At 42.7% G+C, this 23835-nt stretch overlaps 1 protein-coding gene across 5 annotated transcripts; it reads left to right on the forward strand.

Annotated features, from left to right (window-relative positions):
• Positions 1 to 12676: 12676 nt before the first annotated feature.
• On the forward strand, positions 12677 to 21474 carry CCNA1 (cyclin A1). 5 transcript variants are annotated; one of them, XM_043504411.1, is made up of 9 exons: positions 12677 to 12769; positions 13595 to 13771; positions 16566 to 16809; positions 17014 to 17138; positions 17815 to 18038; positions 18651 to 18855; positions 19727 to 19840; positions 20633 to 20766; positions 21205 to 21474. In XM_043504411.1, the coding sequence occupies exons 2-9, from the start codon at positions 13619 to 13621 to the stop codon at positions 21254 to 21256; spliced, it is 1251 nt and encodes a 416-aa protein (XP_043360346.1). In that variant the 5' UTR covers positions 12677 to 12769; positions 13595 to 13618; the 3' UTR covers positions 21257 to 21474. The 5 variants fall into 5 exon arrangements, with proteins under 5 accessions (XP_043360346.1, XP_043360345.1, XP_043360344.1 ...); XM_043504410.1 differs by having other exon boundaries at positions 12737 to 12816; XM_043504409.1 differs by having other exon boundaries at positions 12740 to 13159.
• The last annotated feature ends 2361 nt before the right edge of the window (positions 21475 to 23835 follow it).

Here is a 23835-nt window from a genome sequence, read left to right on the forward strand (position 1 = left end):
AGGACCTCTGCCCCTAACCACCCCCCAGAACTCCATCCCCTATCCAACCCCCCCTGCTCCCTGTCCCCTGAGTGCCCTGACCCTTATCCACACCAACGCCCCCTGACAGGCTCCCCCGGGACTTCCACCCCCATCTAACTGCCCTCTGCTCCTCAACCCCTGAGCGCCCTCTCCTGGGAGCCCCCGCCCCTAACTTCCCCCCAGAACCTCTGCCCCATCCAACCGCCCCCTGCTCCCTGACTGCCCCCTGGGACCCTCTGCCCCCTTACCATGCTGCTTAGACCAGCAGAAGCTCACAGCTGTGCTGCCTGGTAGGAGCGGCGGGCCAGAGCGCTGCCCACATGGCGGCGTGGCTGCAGGGGAAGGGGAATAGTGACGGAGGGGCTGAGGACTAGCCTCCCAGGCCGGGAGCTCAGGGGCCAGGCAGGACAGTCCTGCAGGACGGATGTGGCCTGCAGGCCGTAGTTTGCCCACCTCTGACCTAACCTATAGTGTAGATCAGGCCTCAGGGCTAAACCTAGTCAGTCCTGCTGAGGTAATCATAGTTAGTACTAAACATTCCACTCCCAGTGAAGACATAAGGTGAAATCCTGGCCTCAATGAAGTCAGTGAGAGTTTTGCTATTGACTTCAAGGTCTCAAGTTCTAAAATGAAATCCTGGCCCACTTGCAGGATCAATCTCTATGGACCTGATCCTGAAGTCATGTCCATGTGGATCTCACTACACTATCTAAGCCTAATTATATAAAGGTCAGGAGGCATGCTGGTTCTCACTGAGCAAAGGAGTCACGCTTTACTCCCATGGAAGTGAATGGCAAAAATCCTGCTCACTTCAGTTGGAGGCGACTGGGGGGCCATAGAATTCAAAAGACAAAACAAATACTGCAGCAGCTAAAACAAAAACCAAAAACAAACAGCAAAAAACACACACAAACTAAGGAGGTGAGAAGGATGCATGAAAGAACAGAGCCTACTTCTGACTGTCTGTTTAATGACTATCTCTTCCTGGCCCACTGGGGAAGCAGTCTAGCTGAGTCCATCACTGCTGCTCTGTGTCCCTAATCACAATAGAATTGCACAAGGCACTAATTACAGAGAGAAGCCCCAAGGAGTCCACACAGGGATTCTTGAGTTTCCTTTCAATCATGCAAAAGGAAGCTCGGAAAGGAAATAATTAAAGGTCCAAAGCTTGATTGATCTGTTGCTGCAATTATGAAGTAACTGGCAAAGCTCACTGATTTCCCTCAGATTCAAATCCATACTGGGTCATTTGAAAAATTCTTAGGATACTGACGGACAAATAATCTTATTACTAGCTATTTGCAATAAGTTCCAGTTACATGTATATATTATCTGACTAGAGATTATATCCATACATTGATTGCATGTAAAAATATAAATAAATTTCATTGAGAAATTAATATATTTTCAGTTCTGTACATATATATGAATATGAATGATATTTTTATATAAAGGATATTAATATTAAGGGACATTATTAAGGGCACAAGAGCAAACTATCCCACTGTGTAGGAAAGATAGGAAGTATAACAAGAGACCACCCTGGCTTAACCAGGAGATCTTCAATGATCTAAAACTCAAAAAAGAGCCTATAAAAAGTGGAAACGCAGTCAAATTACAAAGGATGAATATAAATAAATAACACAAGTATGTAGGGACACAATTAGAAAAGCCAAGGCACAAAACGAGATCAAACTAGGTAGGGACATAAAAGGAAACAAGAAAACATTCTACAGATACATTAGAAGCAAGAGGAAGACCAAGGACAGAGTAGGCCAGTTACTCAATGAGCGGGGGGGAAGACAATAACAGAAAATGTGGAAATGGCAGAGGTGCTTAATGACTTCTTTGTTTCGGTTTTCACCAAGAAGGTTGGTGGCGATTGGACATCTAACATAGTGAATGCCAGTGAAATTGAGGTAGGATCAAAGTCTAAAATAGAGAAAGAACAAGTCAAAAATTACTTAAACAAGAGATGTCTTCAAATCACCAGGGCCTGATGAAATGCATCCTAGAATATGCAAGGAGCTGACTGAGGAGATATCTGAGCAATTAGCAATTAGCTTTGAAAAGTCACGGAAGATGGGAGAGATTCCAGAAGAATGGAAAAGGGCAAATATAATGCCCATCTATAAAAAGGGAAATAAGGACAACCTGGGGAATTACAGACCAGTCAGCTTAACTTCTGTACCCAGAAAGATAATGGAGCAAATAATTAAGCAATCAATTTGCAAACCCCCAGAAGATAATAAGGTGATAAAAAACAGTCAGCATGGATTTGTCAAGAACAAATCATGTCAAACCAACCTGATAGCTTTGTTTGACAGGGTGATGAGCCTTGTAGATGGGGGGAAGTGGTAGATGTGGTATATCTGGACTTTAATAAGTCTTTTAATACTGTCTTGCATGACCTTCTCATAAACAAACTAGGGAAATACAACCTAGATAGAGCTACTATGAGGTGGGTGTGTAATTGGTTGGAAAATCGTTCCCAGAGAGTAGTTATCAGTGGTTCATAGTCATGCTGGAAGGGCATAATGAGTGGGGTCCTGCAGGGATTGGTTCTGGGTCTGGTTCTGTTCAATATCTTCATCAATGATTTAGTTAATGGCATAGAGAGTAAATTTATAAAGTTTGCGGATGATACCAAGCTGGGAGGGGTTGCAAGTGCTTTGGAAGTTAGGATTAAAATTCAAAATGATCTGGACAAACTGGAGAAATAATCTGATGTAAATAGGATGAAATTCAATAAGGACAAATGCAAAGTCCTCCACTTAGGAAGGAACAATCAGTTGCACACATACAAAATGGGAAATGACTGCCTAGGAAGGAGAACTGTGGAAAGGGATCTGGGGGTCATAATGGATCACGAGCTAACTATGAATCAACAGCGTAACACTATTGCAAAAAAAGCAAACATCATCCTGGGGTGTATTAGCAGGAGTACTGTAAGCAAGACACGAGAAGTAATTCTTCTGCTCTACTCCATGCTAATTAGGCCTCAGCTGGAATATTGTGTCCAGTTCTGGGCGCCACATTTCAGGAAAGATGTGGAAAAATTGGAGAAGGTCCAGAGAAGAGCAACAAAAATGATTAAAGGCCTAGAAAACATGACCTAAGAGGGAAGATTGAAAAAAACTGGGTTTGTTTAGTCTGGAGAAGAGAAGACTGAGAGAGGACACAAAACATAACAGTTTTCAAGTCCATAAAAGGTTGTTACAAGGAGGGAGAAAAATTGTTCTTCTTAACCCCTGAGGATAGGACAAGAAGCAATGGGCTTAAATTATAGCAAGGGCGGTTTAGGTTGGAGATTAGGAAAAACTTCCTAACTGTCAGAGTGGTTAAGCACTGGAATAAATTGCCTAGGGAGGTTATAAAATCTCCATCATTGGGGATTTTTAAAAGCAGATTGGACATACACCTGTTAGGAATGGTCTGATAATACTTAGTCTTGCCTTGAGTTCAGGGGACTGGACTAGATGACCTCTTGAGGTCCCTTCCAGTTCTATGATTCTATGTTTATGTTTATATACTAAATATAAATAGGCTTGGAAGGATTAGACTGGTAGTTGTCAGTAAACATCAATTTCACTGCACACACACAAATTGACAAAAAATATTTTAATCGATAATAATTGAAATTTACAGACAGTGAAAGTAAGAAAAATGCTTTTTGAGAACCTTTTAGAGTTTAAGATATTTACTTTGTATATTTTGACATGGGATGCTGACAATTTGTTTTAATGATTACAAACCTTTAACTTTTTGAAGCTCAACATTTATTGTCATTAAATAATTATTGTCTGACTCCCCATAATTTCTCACAACTGTGAAAAATTAAATAGGTAAAAAGAAGAAAAAAGATTAAAACTCATAATTTTGCATGACTGTGAACATTTACATTGATAAAATTTTTTAAAATGCTTAAAATAAACATTGATATTATCCATCTAAATTATAAAAAAACCCAAATTCTGCCATGCCTAAATATAAATACATCTTTATAAGTAACTGAAGTTTTTACTTTATCTAATCGATCTATCTGAATGATATGTATGTAATATTCATAGAAAGAGGGATTATGATTTAGAATTATAAGTATCACACTCACATTCCTAGAAAGTTTACAGGCATCCTAAGGAGACTGAGCAGTTCAGAAATCAGGTTTTGGTAGAACAGAATAAACATCATTTTTATGATCTACAGCTATTTTCCTCAAACAGTAGTTACTATTTCCATAAATAGTGTTTCTGTAAGCTTTCATATATCACAATATCATATTCAAATATTTATATTGCAAAAAATAAAAAAATATCTTCTGGGTCTCCAAACAGAACTTCTTTGAAAGAGGGAATGGTTGAGATGTTCAAAGCCAAGTAAGGAATTTAGGATAAAATTTTCAAAAGCACTTAAATTACTTAGGTACCTAAGTCCCATTTTCAAAAATGATTTAGGCATTTAGGAGCATAAGCCCTGGTCTATACTACAGAGTTAGGTCAATGTGAGGCAGCCCACTAAAATGCAACTCCCACTGATGTAATTGCCCACTACATCGACTTAATAACTCTTCCTCTGCGAGTGGTGTAGCACTTAGGTCAATGTGGTTAGTTTGATGCAGTGTCAGTCTAGACAATACATTGCTTACATTGACTGTTGCTGCCTTTCAGAAGCCCTCCCACAATGCCCCACACTGACAGTTAAACCAGTACAAATGCTCCTGGTGAGAATCTGCACTGCTGACACAAGCAGCATAGTGTGGACATGCAAAAGTGATTTAATTACTGCTGTGGCTGTATGTCAAGGTGACTTAGGTCGACTTAATTTAGTAGTGTAGATTTGCCCTAAGTGTCACTGAAAGTCAATGGGACTTAGAATCCTAAATCATTTAGGTGCTTTTGAAATTTTATCAGTTTACCCTTAGCCACCCAACTCCCATTCATTTCAAAATCAATTCTTAAAATATCAACCACTATATTTTAAGGTCAGGAGAGTGGTACCAACTATTTAAAATATAATTAAAAACTGAACAGTGTTCATAATGATCCTGATACCTTAGAGTTGTAATAATGTTAAAGTGTTGACTAGAGCTGGTTGAAAATTTTCTATCCACTTTTTTTCCAATGGAAAATGCTTTTTCAAGAAAAACAAAAATATTCACTAAAATATTAGTTTTGGTCAAGTTTTTTTGAAAACAAACAAAAACCTCATTTTGGTGGGGAAACCCCCCCCCCCCACTTTCTCTCACTTCTTACTTTTTTCCTCTGGAAAAAAGGAGCAAAATAAAATTAAAAGTGTTCTCCCACCCCACTGAAATGAAACTAATTTGCCTGAAATTTTTCAATAATTTGCCATTTGTTTCAAAAACATTTATTAAAAAAATGAAATCTGTCACCAAAAATTTGTAACAAAATGACTGCTCCAGTGTTCACACATTGGGCTCAGAACCTGCAAAGACTCAAGCACATGCTTAACTTTACAGATGTATGTCATCCAATTAAAGTCAATGGAACTTCACAGTGTGCAAAGTTAAGCACATGCTTAATCTTTACAGGATTGGGGTCTCAGTTTGCTTTTTCTCAAAGGAGAGACATTAAGAATTTACATTAAAAATATCTAAAGAAGCCTCCGAAGAAGGAATCTCTCCTGCTATGAAAGTCAGCATAGAACTGGTTATCTCAGGGTTCCAGATCACATTAAAGAAAAGGAGGGGACTCACCTGCAACTCTTCCATTCTCTTCCTCTAGCACCAGTGACATGTATTTAATCTTTCCCTCTGATTGTTACAATGTTTCCCTCATACCATCCTGTGTACCCACCTAGCCTCTCAAAAGGACATAGAGTTCAAAGGATCCACACTGATTAAAGGAAAAATAACTGCGCACAGTCTATGGATCAAATATTGACTTCATGTTTCCTATTTGCAAGACAACCAGGAGCACTACATGTTAAATTCATTTTTAAAGGTAAAAGCTGAATCTACCTGAATCCTATGAGTTTTTGGCCCCAAGCCTTCAAATTCTATCATCAACATAGAGAAAAAGCCTAGCTGCTAACATTGCACCAAAATAAAAATTCAGACCCTAGCACATTATGGATCATGAGCATTGCAAAAAATCCAAGTGTAGCACCTGGCACCTGCTGGTTCATCCAAAGTTTGGTCCCAAGCCCCTAAATTCTAATGCCACCATAGAGAACAAGTCAAGGTGCTCCTACTGCACTAAAAAATTCAGGAACTTGACACATTCCAGGGCAGGAGTGCCCCAAAAACCCAGATGCAAAAATTGGAGCCTATAAAATCCATCCAAGTTTCAGCCCTTATCCGAATTCCATTACATTAACAGAGAATAAGTGTAGCTATTGTGATTGCACCCCAAATAAAACAAACAAATAAATAAATAAATGTTTGATGCATTCTGGCTTATGTAGTGCCTGGATCCAGCTGTATCTTGGCAATTTTTGGTCTCAAACTTAAAATTGTACAATCTAAATAGAAAATAAGTAGAGCAACTTCTTCTTCACTATAAAAATCTGACTCTTATCAATACTGGCCCAATATCACTAGAACAATATATATCTAGTACCTGGAGCCTGAGGGAACCTGCCAAATTTTAAACTCAACGCCCGCCCCCCCCCCCGCATTCTACTGTCAAAATAGAGAGAAAAATGTAGCTTCTCCTGGTGAATCCTCAACTCAAGACCTTTTTACAAAGTGATACAGCAGCACCACAAAAACGTGTATTTGAAAATGCTACCAGCTAAACAGAAAAGGGCAGCTGCTCCATTTCCACTGCAAAATCTAGACTCTGCTTCATCTCTGCTCAACAGCACCACCAAGATACATATCCAGCACCTGAAGCCTGCTGAATTCTGCCACAAACCCCCAAATTGTACAGTCAAAATAGACAACATATGTTGCTACTCTTCTTTGACCTGAAACATCCTGGCTCTGACACATTCCAGGGCAAAAGCAATGCAAAAACACATATCTTGATTCAACATTTTTTGTGGAGGGCACAAACCACTTAGTTTTACTGGAGAAATAGAGACCACATATAATTGCTGTGAGGTCACTACAGAAATTTGATCTCTGATTCATCCTGGCACACAAAAGTTGAAATATCCATTTATGGATTTGGATCCAGCAAAGTCTAGCCCATTCTTCTCCTATATCCCCAAAGTTCTACCTTCTAGACAGACAGGACGTGTAGCCATCCTTTTCCATCAGATAAATCTGTATCCAATGCATTGGAATTTTCAGTGCAATCTGGGGGATTTTTAGATTTACATCTAACCTTACAATATGGTTTAAAGTTAATGGAAGATGTGTCTTAACTCCGTAAGACTCCTTTGCACATCTCCACGAAACACTGATAAGCTAAAACCACATATAATGTGGTCATACACAGATACTAGACTTCTGTTATGTTCCATTGCAAAACATAAATATTATACTATGTCATTTGGATGCATCTAGAAAGAGCTGGTTTCAGAGTAGCAGCCGTGTTAGTCTGTATTCGCAAAAAGAAAAGGAGTACCCGTGGCACCTTAGAGACTAACAAATTTATTAGAGCATAAGCTTTCGTGAGCTACAGCTCACTTCATCGGATGCATTTGGTGGAAAAAAGAGCATGATCTCAGATCTGGGTTCTTATGGCTATGCAGATATACAATACAGAGGATACCTACTATACTGCATTTCACTATTGATGCTACATGTTTCTATTTAGACAATTCTGTTTAGATTTTTGCAGGGGAGGGGCAGCTGAGATTAAAAATGAGCAGGATCCAGGTACCAGATATGTGTTTTCCAGTTCTGTTCCCTCAATAGGCATCAGGGTCTACATTTTACCACAGGTTTCAGAGTAGCAGCCGTGTTAGTCTGTATTCGCAAAAAGAAAAGGAGTACCGGTGGCACCTTAGAGACTAACAAATTTATTAGAGCATAAGCTTTCGTGAGCTACAGCTCACTTCATCGGATGCATTTGGTGGAAAAAACAGAGGAGAGATTTATATACACACACACAGAGAACATGAAACAATGGGTTTATCATACACACTGTAAGGAGAGTGATCACTTAAGATAAGCCATCACCAGCAGCAGGGGGGGGAAAGGAGGAAAACCTTTCATGGTGACAAGCAAGGTAGGCTAATTCCAGCAGTTAACAAGAATATCAGAGGAACAGTGGGGAGTGGGGTGGGAGGGAGAAATACCATGGGGAAATAGTTTTACTTTGTGTAATGACTCATCCATTCCCAGTCTCTATTCAAGCCTAAGTTAATTGTATCCAGTTTGCAAATTAATTCCAATTCAGCAGTCTCTCGTTGGAGTCTGTTTTTGAAGCTTTTTTGTTGAAGTATAGCCACTCTAAGATCTGTGATCGAGTGACCAGAGAGATTGAAGTGTTCTCCAACTGGTTTTTGAATGTTATAATTCTTTACGTCTGATTTATGTCCATTCATTCTTTTACGTAGAGACTGTCCAGTTTGGCCAATGTACATGGCAGAGGGGCATTGCTGGCACATGATGGCATATATCACATTGGTAGATGCGCAGGTGAACGAGCCTCTGATAGTGTAGCTGATGTGATTAGGCCCTATGATGGTATCCCCTGAATAGATATGTGGACAGAGTTGGCAACGGGCTTTGTTGCAAGGATAGGTTCCTGGGTTAGTGGTTCTGTTGTGTGGTGTGTGGTTGCTGGTGAGTATTTGCTTCAGATTGGGGGGCTGTCTGTAAGCAAGGACTGGTCTGTCTCCCAAGATCTGTGAGAGTGATGGCTCGTCCTTCAGGATAGGTTGTAGATCCTTGATGATGCGTTGGAGAGGTTTTAGTTGGGGGCTGAAGGTGATGGCTAGTGGCGTTCTGTTGTTTTCTTTGTTGGGCCTGTCCTGTAGTAGGTGACTTCTGGGTACTCTTCTGGCTCTGTCAATCTGTTTCTTCACTTCAGCAGGTGGGTACTGTAGTTGTAGGAATGCATGATAGAGATCTTGTAGGTGTTTGTCTCTGTCTGAGGGGTTGGAGCAAATGCGGTTGTATCGTAGAGCTTGGCTGTAGACAATGGATCGAGTGGTATGATCTGGATGAAAGCTAGAGGCATGTAGGTAGGAATAGCAGTCAGTAGGTTTCCGATATAGGGTGGTGTTTATGTGACCATCGCTTATGAGCACCGTAGTGTCCAGGAAGTGGATCTCTTGTGTGGACTGGTCCAGGTTGAGGTTGATGGTGGGATGGAAATTGTTGAAATCATGGTGGAATTCCTCAAGAGCTTCTTTTCCATGGGTCCAGATGATGAAGATGTCATCAATGTAGCGCAAGTAGAGTAGGGGCATTAGGGGACGAGAGCTGAGGAAGCGTTGTTCTAAGTCAGCCATAAAAATGTTGGCATACTGTGGGGCCATGCTGGTACCCATCGCAGTGCCGCTGATTTGAAGGTATACATTGTCACCAAATGTGAAATAGTTATGGGTCAGGACAAAGTCACAAAGTTCAGCCACCAGGTTAGCCGTGACAGTATCGGGGATACTGTTCCTGACGGCTCGTAGTCCATCTTTGTGTGGAATGTTGGTGTAGAGGGCTTCTACATCCATTGTGGCTAGGATGGTGTTTTTAGGAAGATCACCAATGGACTGTAGTTTCCTCAGGAAATCGGTGGTGTCTCGAAGATAGCTGGGAGTGCTGGTAACGAAGGGCCTGAGGAGGGAGTCTACATAGCCAGACAATCCTGCTGTCAGGGTGCCAATGCCTGAGATGATGGGGCGTCCAGGATTTCCAGGTTTATGGATCTTGGGTAGCAGATAGAATACCCCAGGTCGGGGCTCCAGGAGTGTGTCTGTGCGGATTTGTTCTTGTGCTTTTTCAGGGAGTTTCTTGAGCACATGCTGTAGTTTCTTTTGGTAACTCTCAGTGGGATCAGAGGGTAATGGCTTGTAGAAAGTGGTGTTGGAGAGCTGCCTAGTAGCCTCTTGTTCATACTCCGACCTATTCATGATGACGACAGCACCTCCTTTGTCAGCCTTTTTGATTATGATGTCAGAGTTGTTTCTGAGGCTGTGGATGGCACTGTGTTCTGCATGGCTGAGGTTATGGGGTAAGCGATGCTGCTTTTCCACAATTTCAGCTCGTGCACGTCGGCGGAAGCAGTCTATGTAGAAATCCAGGCTGCTGTTTCGACCTTCAGGAGGAGTCCACCCAGAATCCTTCTTTTTGTAGTGTTGGCAGGAAGGTCTCTGTGGGTTAATATGTTGGTCAGAGGTGTGTTGGAAATATTCCTTGAGTCTGAGACGTCGAAAATAGGATTCTAGGTCACCACAGAACTGTATCATGTTCGTGGGGGTGGAGGGGCAAAAGGAGAGGCCCCGAGATAGGACAGATTCTTCTGCTGGGCTAAGAGTATAGTTGGATAGATTAACAATATTGCTGGGTGGGTTACGGGAACCATTGTTGTGGCCCCTTGTGGCATATAGTAGTTTAGATAGCTTAGTGTCCTTTTTCTTTTGTAGAGAAGCAAAGTGTGTTTTGTAAATGGCTTGTCTAGTTTTTGTAAAGTCCAGCCACGAGGAAGTTTGTGTGGAAGGTTGGTTCTTTATGAGAGTATCCAGTTTTGGGAGCTCATTCTTAATCTTTCCCTGTTTGCTGTAGAGGATGTTGATCAGGTGGTTCCGCAGTTTCTTTGAGAGTGTGTGGCACAAGCTGTCAGCATAGTCTGTGTGGTATGTAGCTCTGTGTGTGTGTATATAAATCTCTCCTCTGTTTTTTCCACCAAATGCATCCGATGAAGTGAGCTGTAGCTCACGAAAGCTTATGCTCTAATAAATTTGTTAGTCTCTAAGGTGCCACCGGTACTCCTTTTCTTTTTACATTTTACCAGTGATGCAGAAGAAACTTACATTTGTTTCCGGTTCAGATTGTATCGTTTGGATTTGGGGGCCACAGTTGCAAAGATCACCTGTTTCAAAGTAGCAGCCCTGTTAGTCGGGATCCGCAAAAAGAAAAGGAGGAATTGTGACTCGTTACAGTGTGTATGGTAACACCCATTGTTTCATGTTCTCTGGGTATATAAAATCTCCCCGCTGTATTTTCCACGGCATGCATCCCATGAAGTGAACTATTTCCCCATGGTATTTCTCCCTCCCACCCCACCCCCCACTGTTCCTCTGATATTCTTGTTAACTGCTGGAATTAGCCTACCTTGCTTGTCACCATGAAAGGTTTTCCTCCTTTCCCCCCCCCGCCCCGCTGCTGGTGATGGCTCATCTTAAGTGATCACTCTCCTTACAGTAAAAAGAAAAGGAGTACTTGTGGCACCTTAGAGACTAACAAATTTATTAGAGCATAAGCTTTCGTGAGCTACAGCTCACTTCATCGGATGCATTTGGTGGAAAAAACAGAGGAGAGATTTATATACACACACACAGAGAACATGAAACAATGGGTTTATCATACACACTGTAAGGAGAGTGATCACTTAAGATAAGCCATCACCCACAGCAGGGGGGGGAAAGGAGGAAAACCTTCCATGGATACAATTAACTTAGGCTTGAATAGAGACTGGGAATGGATGAGTCATTACACAAAGTAAAACTATTTCCCCATGGTATTTCTCCCCCCACCCCACCCCCCACTGTTCCTCTGATATTCTTGTTAACTGCTGGAATTAGCCTACCTGCTTGTCACTATGAAAGGTTTTCCTCCTTCCCCCCCCTGCTGCTGGTGATGGCTTATCTTAAGTGATCACTCTCCTTACAGTGTGTATGATAAGCCCATTGTTTCATGTTCTCTGTGTGTGTGTATATAAATCTCTCCTCTGTTTTTTCCACCAAATGCATCCGATGAAGTGAGCTGTAGCTCACGAAAGCTTATGCTCTAATAAATTTGTTAGTCTCTAAGGTGCCACAAGTCCTCCTTTTCTTTTTGCGAATACAGACTAACACGGCTGCTACTCTGAAACCCATGAAGTGAGCTGTAGCTCAGGAAAGCTTATGCTCAGAGGAATGTTAGTCTCTATGGTGCCACCAGTCCTCCTTTTCTTTTTTTTCCAGATCTCCTGGATTCTGGTTTTTCTTGCAGGACTCATGCCCCGGATGCATGAAGGTCCGGTCATTGATTTGTTTACAATTCTCGTGCAAAAGGAGTCGCACTTGTAATCTCTGGGGCCAAAGGAGGGTGGGGCCTTGCGTGCTGCGGTTTATGGAAAGGAGCCGAAGGGGGGTGGGGTGGGGGGTCACTGCAGCTATTCCACGCGCTAGTAGGAACTCGGGGGGGGGGGGGAAGGGGGTGTCATCCCCCAATGGCTCGCACCGCTCCAGCGGGGTGTAGCTGGGGGAGCCGCTCCGCTCCGCTCCGCTCGCGAGTCCCAGCAGGGGCAACGCAGCGGTGGGCGCGTGACTCGCCTTCAGGGCCAGCCCGGGGCGCCCTGCTCGGACCCGGCCCTCGGTGGGGGTCCCGGACACCCTTTGCAGGGACCGGGAGAGGGGGAAGCCCAACCCCCCCCCCCGCGGCGGGCCGGGTCTCCATGGAGATCCCCCCCGGGCCCCGCCACGGCCGCTGCGGTTGCCAGGGGAGCCGCCGCCGCCGCCGGTCTCAGCTTCCAACGGGCCGGCACCAACAGCCGCGGGCGGGTTGAAAGTCATCAGCGCCCGCGGGGGAGGGGCTGCGCCGCCGCCTCCCCCGCCCCCGGGCCGCGGGCTACATAGGCGGGGCCGGGGGCAGCGGTGCGGCTCGGCGCCCTGGCCAGCGGCTGCCTAGCGGGCAAGGGGCGGCGGCAGCGGCGGCGGCGGCGGCTCCGGGGCCCTAGTGCGCGTTGGGCTCCTCGCAGGGGGGGGCTCGTCCCGCCTGGCCTCCAGCGTCCGCGGGGCTCAGGGGGCGCTTGGCCCGGGCATTGCTGGCGGGGCGGGGACCCTCCCGCTCTGGGGCTCCTGGCTTCAGGGTGCTCTGCCCTAGCAGTAAGCAATAGCAAGGAGAGCCTCCGCCCTGGGCATCCGAGAGCCCCCCAGGGCGCCCTCTGGCCTGGGTTACCGTAGGCGCCTACTTTCAGTGGCCTCTTCCCTTGCATCCCTGCTTCCCCCCCCCCCCCCAAAAAAAAAAATTCCCTGTGGAGCTGCAGCGCTTGTAGGGAGTGGCTCCAACGGGGCAGCTGGGGTTGTTGTGGGTTTTTTTTTTTTTGGGCGGGGTGGCATTAATGAAGCTCAATCTGTCACACACTGAGCGTGAAAAGACCTACTGCTCATGAGTCACAGATTCTCAGGTGAGAAGGGACCATTGTGATCGTCCCCTCTGGCCAGGGTAATGCAGGCCAGAGACCTTCCATGAAATAATTCCTAGAGCGTATCTTTTAGAAAAACACACCCACTCTTGATTTAAACTTCGTCAGTGATGGAGAATCTCCCTTGGTAAATTGTTCCAGTGGTGAATGATGAGACCTAGAGGCAGCGTCCTGCCTTTAGAATAAGAAGCAGTCATGGGCGAGATCTGCTCCCCTTCTAGGAGTGGGAAGGGGAATCTAGACTCTTGTCTCTAGAGAGAAATGGGGGTGAACGTGCCTGGGATGACTAACATGCCATTCTCTTCTCTTAGCTGTCAGCTGCTGACCTTGAAACAATGCATCACAACGATAAGAGTGGGATCTCCCCAGCTGGAAGTTGGGAGATCCGCCGGGTTGCAGCTGGGCCTTATTCCAACCAAAATCCACCACAGCGGGCTGTGCTTGGGCTGCTGACTGAGAATGGGCAGTGCTTGAGGGCATGTGGCCAGGTATTTTTGGGGGGGGGGAGAACCCCATTGCTTATTGTGGGATTACACTTATGACAAGTGTCTTTCAAACGCCCGGGGTGCCTTTTGTGCATGTGTGGATGACATAACTTAAGTCAGATATAACATGGGCAGTTGCTATGGAAGCTTTTCTTGTCTCCAAACAAATTTTGTCAAGGCCCCTGTTATTCCAGCACTGAGTTTCTTCTTACTATGCATCTTAACCAGAGACCAGGAGGAACTATGACCATTTTCTCCTTACCTAACCTGAGTGTTTCTCTAAACCTAGTACATCTTTTTTTAAACTTTGTGAACTGATATGTAAACCGTCAAGGGCATTGTTGGGAATGTTGGTAAACATGAGTTTAAAAAACATGTGTGCAAAATAGGTATCTAAAAGTCTGACTGATCAGGAGATATTTAAGTATGTAAATACCTAACATGACTTCCTTCATTTTTTTTCCCCCCCAAAGTGACAAAAGCCTGATAAATGACCTGACCCTTAGCTTGCACTGGAGGGACACAGTACCAACTGTGGCAATTTTATTGTAAATAACATAGCTTTTAGTATCTTCCTTGAAGCCCTAGCTCCTGGAATCCTGTGATTACTTGAGAATCTCAGTTCATTTTTTTTAATATAGAAAGGATAAATTTCTAGCCCACAGAGTTGCAGAAACAAGCTTGAAAATGTGGCCCAAGTGCACCTTAAAGGCTCAAACTAGAATGCAAATAAAAAGAACCCAGCATTTATTACCTCTGACTTTTAAGGCTATTTCATGATTCTTTTTGAATGCTTGGGGCTGGCAGTACTGGATTTGCCATATGGAATTTGGCTAATACACATGATTTGCTTTTCTCTCCCTATATTTCATCCAGAGCACACATGGGATTTGAAAGGGTAGTGCTTCAATCCCTGTTCAGTTAGCAGATCTTTTTGGGGAGGCCCTGGCTAGCTGGTATTCTACAGTGGGGCCCTATTGACCATTTCTCCCTAACTTGGAGCCCAGCTTTAAGTAAGTTTTCTGGAGGGAGAGGGACTGTTGTGTGGCTTCTCTCTAACCCTGGCCTATGGAATGTAGGGCTCAGTGGAAATGTATATGCCCCTTAACTGCCAACTACTGCTCAAAGGTTCCATGGCTCGGTACATGACTCCTACAATGTGTCGATATGGTGGCAATACATTCATACAGAGAGCAAGAATTACCTTCGGGATAGCCTTTTTTTCTCAGTTTCCCCTCATGTTCCAGAATAAATTTAGGTGCCAGAGCCACTATGCAGATTTTAATCTGGTTAGCATGACTCTCTCTAGTACTCTACTGTGTCCTAACCTGGAATGGTCCTTGCATGTATAGTAGCTGCTACTCCTGTGCAAAGCTCTTTAGAGGAAAGCAGTCCAGTAGGATTAGAGTAATAACAGATTATCATTTAAAGGTGGTAATCCTTGGAGTACATCTGGTATTGTGCAATAAAAACTGACCTCTCCCCTCCCCCCCATCACTGTCTTGAGATCTTTGTGTTTAAAGTCAGGCTCCAAAATAGAGGAACCTGGCTACAGAAGTTTGGCATACCTACAAATCCCACTGAAGCCAAATGGGGGTTGGAGGGCTCAACATCTCTGAAAAGTTCTTATTTGAGTCACTGCAACTGCAGTTCTTATTGACATGGTAGGGTTTGTGATTGCTCAACATTCTGAAAATTGGCCCCCTTTTTATTTCAGAGCCTGACTTCGGCCAAAGCTTTTTCAAACCTGGGTGCCTAATGTATTACTCAAAGACCTGGCTTATGATGTACTTAATACAGTGTATGCTCACTGGGGGCTGCAAGCTCTTACCTCAGGTTCATGGGATGAATAGACAAACTACTTGCCCAGTTCAAAACATTCACTGTGACCTGGGATAAACTCTGACCCACTTGTGCAGTTCGTGGACATACTCACTAGAATTATAAGAAACTTCTAATAGCTTTCATCTAGAGGCTTGCTCTTGACTATTGGCATTGATATGACCCTTATAAAAGGCTTTTATTAGCTTTTCAATACAAAACCCAGTTTTTTTTTTCTGAAAACTATACTCTTAAAATGACAGGTTTCAGAGTAGCAGCTGTGTTAGTCTGTATCCACAAAAAGAAAAGGAGTACTTGTGGCACCTTAGAGACCAACACATTTATTTGAGCATAAGCTCACGAAAGCTTATGCTCAAATAAATGTGTTGGTCTCTAAGGTGCCACAAGTACTCCTTTTCTTTTTACTCTTAAAACGATCTCTTGAGACATTTGGCATATGCAAAAACCGTTTTAACAACCTTAATATCAAATTATAAAAGACTGTGTATTTTAAACTCTTAATGCACTTGTTTTCTTCAACAAGCTAAGGTAACAAGTGTTGGGCTGCATTTTATGTTGGTAGTTCTCAGCATGAATAAATTGAACTGTAGCTCATAGCTTATAATTACAGTTGGCATTTCAGCAGAATTGCTCAGGCTGGCCATTTTGCAGTTAAATGTTTGACACTTGCAATATAAGATTATTCAAGACTGATCCTGTCTTATTAAACTGGAAGACAATTAAATTCTCCATGTGGCACAAATATCCATTACAGCAAGATAACAGTAAGCCGAATTTCCTAAATGCTAGTTGTAATGGCAAGCTTTGTTTCAACTAATGTTCAGTTTATTGATGCAAGTGCTTCCAGTCTGCAGTATTAAGGAAAATGTGTGGCTTTCCTCTAAAAATATGAATTGCACTTTTTCTGTTTGTACCTAGATCTCTTCCTACAGGTTAAATCTGTACTTTATTTCAGGGTACCACCATAGTCGGACGCTTCTCTGGCTCTGAAAATGCTTTCCCTCCCTCTGGAAAGAATATATTCCCTAGCTGGATGGTCAATGTAACATCCAAGCAAGGGTTTGCGATATATGTAGATGAACCAGAGCAGAAAGACGGATGTAGCTGCACAGTGGTAGAAGAAGTGGAACCTAGCCTGTGTGAAGTGGATACTAGCACAATGAAACCCAATATTCATCTGCTGTTGGATTTGAGTACAGGTAACTGTCACTGCTCAAAACCTTGCTTGTAACACTAATCTCATACATTAAGTGGCTTACTTTTTTAATAAAAGTAAACTTGTCTAAATTATCTGTAGATTACTTGTTCATATAAATGTGATTCAATCTTGTACTGCAAGCAAATTGGCAGGATAAGTTAAGTCTTGTTGGATGCCTTATGTAATGAGAATCCTGATTGTGCAGGTTCTCCTATGTTGGTGGATACATCATTCCAGTCACAACATGAAGTTCATGTGGATAACAATGTGGATGTAATGAATGTGGGAGACTATGCAGAAGACATTCATCAGTACCTTCGAGAAGCTGAAGTGAGTGGCTTTCACAAGCCTATGTCGGCACTTCCTTGACCCTACATGTACTGGCAACTCTTGCGTCTTAGATGTAGATTGCCACTCTTAAAACATTACTGCATGACACAGCTTTCAGATTCTCAGGTTGTCATTTAGCATCTCTTTTACTACCTGCATTCTCTTTTTAACAAAGCATTCTCCGTAAGCTCCTTGTGTTGATGGCCAAGGTCAGAGCAGGAGGTAGTGAGAAGAATCATCTAAGATGCAGGATGGCTTCAGACTCTAGCTCCTCTCTCAGATGGAATGTGTAACTGAGCTTTGCTGGGGTGAAGAGACTTGCAACAGCTCTTGAGAAACTATTTATCAGGTTGCGAGTAAGAGAATGTGGCAAAAAAGGCTGTAGCAATCTGAAGAGGTGGTGGTTACCTGGGGCTCCTAATCCCCACCAGAGTAGTGCTTCTACTATACACTAGCTTTTGCACTGTGGTAGATCTTCCTCAATTACAGCTATCAAACTTCATGATTAACTTTTTGTTGCTGAATTCAGTACAGATCTCCACTGATTGATGGTGGGAATCAGTAATGACCTTAATATATTGACCATCAATGAAAATAATTGCTTACACCATGGATATGGCAAAGGTGGTTATTCTTACAATGTCCTAATTATTGAACCTCAAATCTTTCTAAACAGATAAGATACAGGCCAAAACCATGTTACATGCGAAAGCAGCCAGACATCACATCAGGGATGCGTGCAATCTTGGTGGACTGGCTGGTGGAAGTTGGGCAAGAATACAAACTTCGTACTGAAACACTGTACCTAGCTGTCAACTTTCTGGACAGGTTTCTTTCCTGCATGTCTGTCCTCAGAGGGAAGCTGCAGCTTGTGGGAACAGCAGCAATTCTTCTGGCTGCGTAAGTGTTCTTTATGTTGCCTACTAAAGTCTTGACAGACAAACTTCTTGTGGGAAAAGACCTCTTGGTCTCATTTAGAAGTTGAAACTAAAATCTATTCTGAAGAGTTGTGCTGGTTCTGACAACACACACCTTGTTGTGGTAAGAATTTGTCTTCAAACTTGCATTCTATCCTTCTTAATTCACAAACTCCTCTTACTGATTTGATTTTGAACATGGACTAAACCAAAACTTTTGTCTGGAGCGTATTGTATTATGGGGACTTTTGGCTCTTAAAAGCTGCTTAACGTCAATGTGAATTTTTTTAAAAAATGGTACAAGATGGCATCCTGCATAATATAACTCTTAAGGAGGCAGTCTAATGTCTGCTGCCCTGTTGTATAGTCACTTACAATCTAAAAAGCTCTTGTAGGTAAGAGCTGAATGTGTTAAGCTTGTCAAAAGGTACCATGTGTGTTACAGGATATGCCTAAGTAGGGGCTGAAGTCTATGAATCTTGTTGGATGAAGGTGGACCCACATGGTCATCCCAGCAATGACTCTGACAAGCCTTTCTTTCTGATTGCAACTTCAAACCTTATAGACTTAATGGACTTTTTGCACTGCTTTTTAGGAAATATGAAGAGATCTACCCTCCAGAGGTAGAGGAGTTTGTGTATATAACAGATGATACTTACACAAAGAGACAGCTATTAAGAATGGAACACCTGCTCCTGAAAGTACTGGCTTTTGACTTGACAGTACCAACTATCAACCAGTTTCTCCTTCAGTATTTACAGAGACATGGAGTCTGTGTCAGGACAGAGAACTTTGCAAGGGTATGTGTTGCACTCCTTTAAGGGCTGTGGGAGGGCAGTGATTGATAAACCAGGAACATGTGTGGGGTGGAAGAGTGGGAACTTTCAAACTTAGTTTACTCTCAGGAGCATCCTCTTGATTGGAAAACCCTTATCATAGGGAACATGCTGAGGGTGCCTGCCTGTCAGTCAAACATGACTAACACCCTGATAAACCAGTATCCTAACTGGAGATTGTTACCAGGCGTGCACTTTGTGGTGCACAGCACATTCAATTTAAACCTACTAGCAAAATCTATCACACTTCTTGCTTTCCAAAACAGCTTTATGCTGTCAGTCTGTACTGATAGAACATGTATAGTGGTAGAGTCCAGAGGCCCCAACAAAGATCAGGGCCCTGCCCTGACTGTACCAATATAATATAGCACTACAGGACCTACATTTTCACTAGCAATGTAAAGGACAAAGGGTAAAAAAGCAAGTCTTATTCCCACTGTCACAGATAGTTTGCATGCCTCAGCTCCCTAACTTGCCTGGGGCCGTGTAAGAAGCCGTGATAGAGTTGGAAACAAACCCAGGCCTCCTGAGTCCCAGTCCAGTTCTTTGACCACAAGACTGCCCAGCCTTCACTCAGCTAACTGGTATCTCTCTAAAAGGTGACTTCTGACCCCATTAAAGATTACTGTAGAACTCCTGTTGACTCCAGTAAGGGCAGGATTTCACCCTAACTTTCTCAACAGAGAAAGCAGCTTTCTAAACAGAGTATATAATCCACTATTCTCCAAAACCGTGGTGCTGGAAAGATAACCAATGCTTGTTTGGAGCACACTGAATTGATCTCACTGTATACACAGAGGTCTATTTGAATAACTTTTTGCAAACTTTTGCCTAGTATGTAGCAGAGTTGAGTCTCCTGGAAGCTGATCCATTTCTGAAGTACCTTCCTTCACAAACTGCTGCAGCAGCTTACTGTCTAGCAAATTACACTGTGAACAGACATTTCTGGGTAAGCTCTTAATTCTCTGAGGTGCTGTGGAACAAGGTTTCTTACATCTACAGGTTCAGACTTAAGTGGAAAGAATCTCCACTCTAGATGGTATGAACTAGCAGATCTCTTGGGAGGGTTCTAGTTCAACTAAACAGTCTTTTCCACTGGCATACAGTTAATATCTAGCTAGTTTAAGATTTGCTCCTCTCTTCCATCTAGAACTTCTGCACAGGCAGGAACAATACTCTACTTTGCTCACTGGCTGAGACTAACCTGATATGGTATGCAGTCCTAATGAGATTAGTCCTTAACCGTCTTGTCAATGTATTGATCCATCCTATTAAAAAAAAACTGATAGACTCTCCTCTATGCAACTGTTTGTGTTGGGGGAATTAGAATCTTAATGCACATGGTTTTACCCAATACCAATCTAACTGGTATCTGCCTCTGTGCTGTAGGAATAATTTCATTTGGTGGTAATGGTAGGGGAAACTGATCAGAACTGGTGAAAGACACCAGCAAGTATCCTGTCTGCCTCCAAAGGAGCTTCTTGTCAGCCTTCTCTGCTGTAGTAAAGACCTAAAGTGGACATTGATAGTAGGATGCATCTGGGGTATTGAGAGGGCTCAGATCCTGTATGGCGACTGCTATGGGATCTAACTTCAGCAGCAAAACAGATGCATCTGTTCATCTAAGTAGTCAGCAGAAATGTGAGTTGCTTCTTGACAGAAGGCCTCTACAAAAATCTGGAAGACGCAATACCTAAACAAATGCAATAATGTACCATAATTCTTTTCCTCTACTGATCAGCCAGAAACACTTGCTGCATTCACTGGATATTCGCTAAGCGAGATAGTGCCTTGTCTGAGTGATCTACATAAAGCATGCCTTGATGCTTCTCATCGACCACAGCAAGCAATTAGAGAGAAGTACAAGCTGTCAAAGTAAGTTCCTAAGACACTAAATGCTTTCTGTTTGGCTCCAAATAACAGCAGGGATTAAAACTGGCCAAATCTCCAACTGATGCAAATCATGCTGTTCTGATCAATGGAGCTATGCTATGGGAGGTCCTATGTGCAAGCTATTTAATCAAAAGTTTCTGCATAATTGGTAGTCCTATCTAGTAGCTCCCACAACAAGGTAGTGGCTTATACTAACTACAAACATCTTGAAGGTTGAGGTGATCTTAAAAGTAAGAATGGCTCTTCTTGTAAGAGCAATCTTACAATCTAGGCATAGCCATAACTTTGTTTCAGATTTGCATGATGCTGAAGCACTCAGGTGCTGAAACCCAAATCATTCTTCTACCTCAGTAGAGTTTCCTATTAACAAGATATCAGTTAAATAACTTGCAACTAACTAGCTGCCTGTTTCTATTGCAGGTACATGCACGTATCCTTTATGGAGACACCAGCAGTTCTTCCTCTGCAATAAATGCCAGTGAACCAACACACTGACTAAAATCGAAGCACTTGCCTCCTGATCAACAGAGTTGGTCTTACATTTTTATAGGGCACTGCAGGTCATGTGTCAGTAACCATGATGCTTATTATTTTAGCTGACATTTTTAAATATGATTTTTTTTACAAGGACTCTAGACTAGACTAGTTTTAATGTAAACTAAAAGCACTTTTAATAAATATCTTGCCTTATGAATGTGTCTCTAGCTTCACTTGTCCAAGCTTCAACTTACTAAGACTTGTAGTGGATTCTCTATCTTTGGCACCTCTTTAAATCAATATTGGGTGAATTTCTGTTTGAACTGGAGCATCTTAGGGTGGAAACCTCAGAAGTCCTATGGCCTGTACTCAGCAGGAGGTCAGACTAGATGATCACAATAGTCCTTATGGCCTTAACCTCTAAATCTTATCTAGATCTCAAAATGGGTTGTGAATCAAAAGGGGAAACTATATTGACTCTTACCATAAATAGACTACAAGATCTGCAGGGCAGGTATTGTATTAATCACTCATTTGAGTCCTTTTTCAAACAATAGACAGGAAGGCAAAGGCAACACAGAGATCACCTATCTATGAAAGTTAGCTATTGCACAAATCATCTTGAATGTAATTCCTTTCACGTACTGCACCATCAAATCATCAGTGGTTGGCTACCTTTTTTTTTTAGGTGAGATCACAGCAGAAGGGAATTGGAGAAAGCCCTAGGGATAAGTTCAGGGTTGGTGTTCCCATGTAGAATGTGTAGGCATGCACTGGGGAGGAAAACAATCCTTGAATGCTTAATTGGCAGAGGAAAGAAAGGGTACAGCAGATCAGTAGTGAGGGGTGGAATTGTGGGGGCTTTATAAGCAAAGATGAAATTTGATGCTATGGTGTGGGGAGGAGAGGCAATGCAGAGAATTGAAGGGGAAGTGATGTGATGGGCCCTTAATGTGCCTAAAGTTAGGGGACCTGTAGATGTTTGAGGCCAAACAAGTGGACACTGCAGTCAGCAAAATGCAAGATAAGGGCTAGGAGTGCTAGCTGTGTGGAAAGAAAGAGTCTGACTCTCTACTGGGAGCTGCAGCAGGGATTGGACACTGCTGGGGGGCGAGGAGGGAAATGAAAAGGAAGTCAAAGATGCCTCTCCATCCCCAGCTGTGTGCCTGAATGACAGGAATGATTTGTTAACAGTGACAGAACTTGAGCAAAAAGAGGAGTTTGGGTTTGGATCATTTTAAGCTCTTAAGGTGCTGTGAAGATGTTTAATTCAGCCAGTCTGACTAGACTGAGACAAGTCAGGAGTGGAGAGGTTGTGGAAAAATATTTGAATCTGAAAGTAGCTGATGACAGGATTAATTTTTTTTTATAATGGAGCGCTTGCAGGGGCGGGCAATAGGGATATTGTTTTACCTGGTCTTAAACAGACAAGGACAGCCTTAAAGGATAAGACTTCAATGGAGAACAGATTAAAGCAGCAGTGAGGATGAATTTGGGGCAGACCTGAGATTCTACCTTAAAGAAGTAGAATTCATGGTGAAAGCAGAGTAGAGCTTGCAGAAGACCAACCAGGAAGAATCCAGGATGAAGTTAGAGGACATTAGATACTGAGGCCTTGGGTACTTCTATGCTATAGGAATTAGAGGAGCTCTCTCTATTCCAGTGTAAGATTTTTAAATACTGCACACAGTCTAGTACTCTGATCTCTCAATATGCCACACAAGATTCCCCTTCACTTAAGACTAGGCTCAGGGAAACTTTCTTAAATTCTTTCATACTTGATTTCATCCCATTTCTAACATTCCCATCTTACCCTTGTAATCTAAACTCCCCTTCTTAGGGTTCATAACACCACAAAAGACTCATTGGGTTAGGAGCCCTCTTGATCTTCCCTTACCCAAGCTGTAGCTTTTCAAAGAAAGCTTGAAACAAATCTGACTTCCCCCTTGGCCTAAAGTCCTTCCAGTCTGTTAACATTAACAGACACAATGTGGTCAGTAGATTGTATGTAAATATTGCAGTCATGCCAGACCTTGGACTACTACCTCATCTAATCTGAAAAGATGCTTTGGTATCTAAAACTATCTGCCTCTTTTTGCCACTGGACATTTCACAAATCTTCCCCAAGGGACTTTCCCTTGCTTCCAATGCACATTGCAAACTGCTTCTTTAGAACTAAAAGTTGTAGTGTGCATTTGAATAGCCAACGCTATCTACTACCATCTGTCTCTATCCCTTGTGTTTTTTATCCTTAATGGTGTCTAAAACACCACCTCGAGGTTGTCCTTAACATCCTGTCTAATCCTTCTTGAGATGACTAAAACTCAATACAAGGAGACCTCCTGCTGACCTGCAGCTCTCCCAGGACCTAAACATATTGGCCTCGTTTTCAGCCTTCAGTGGCATGTTGTCTGAAAAGACCCTGTATCAACCCAGTGTGAATAAACTTAAAGTAGAATTTATTGAGCCATTAGAGCAAGTGCTCTAGTGTGTTTTTTTAAAAAAAAAAAAAAAAAAAAAAAAAAAAATTAAATCTATGGTGTTACCTTAATGAAACTGGCACTTGCAAAAATG

The sequence above is a fragment of the Dermochelys coriacea genome, chromosome 1, assembly GCF_009764565.3.
Source record: "Dermochelys coriacea isolate rDerCor1 chromosome 1, rDerCor1.pri.v4, whole genome shotgun sequence".
Taxonomy (NCBI): domain Eukaryota; kingdom Metazoa; phylum Chordata; order Testudines; family Dermochelyidae; genus Dermochelys; species Dermochelys coriacea.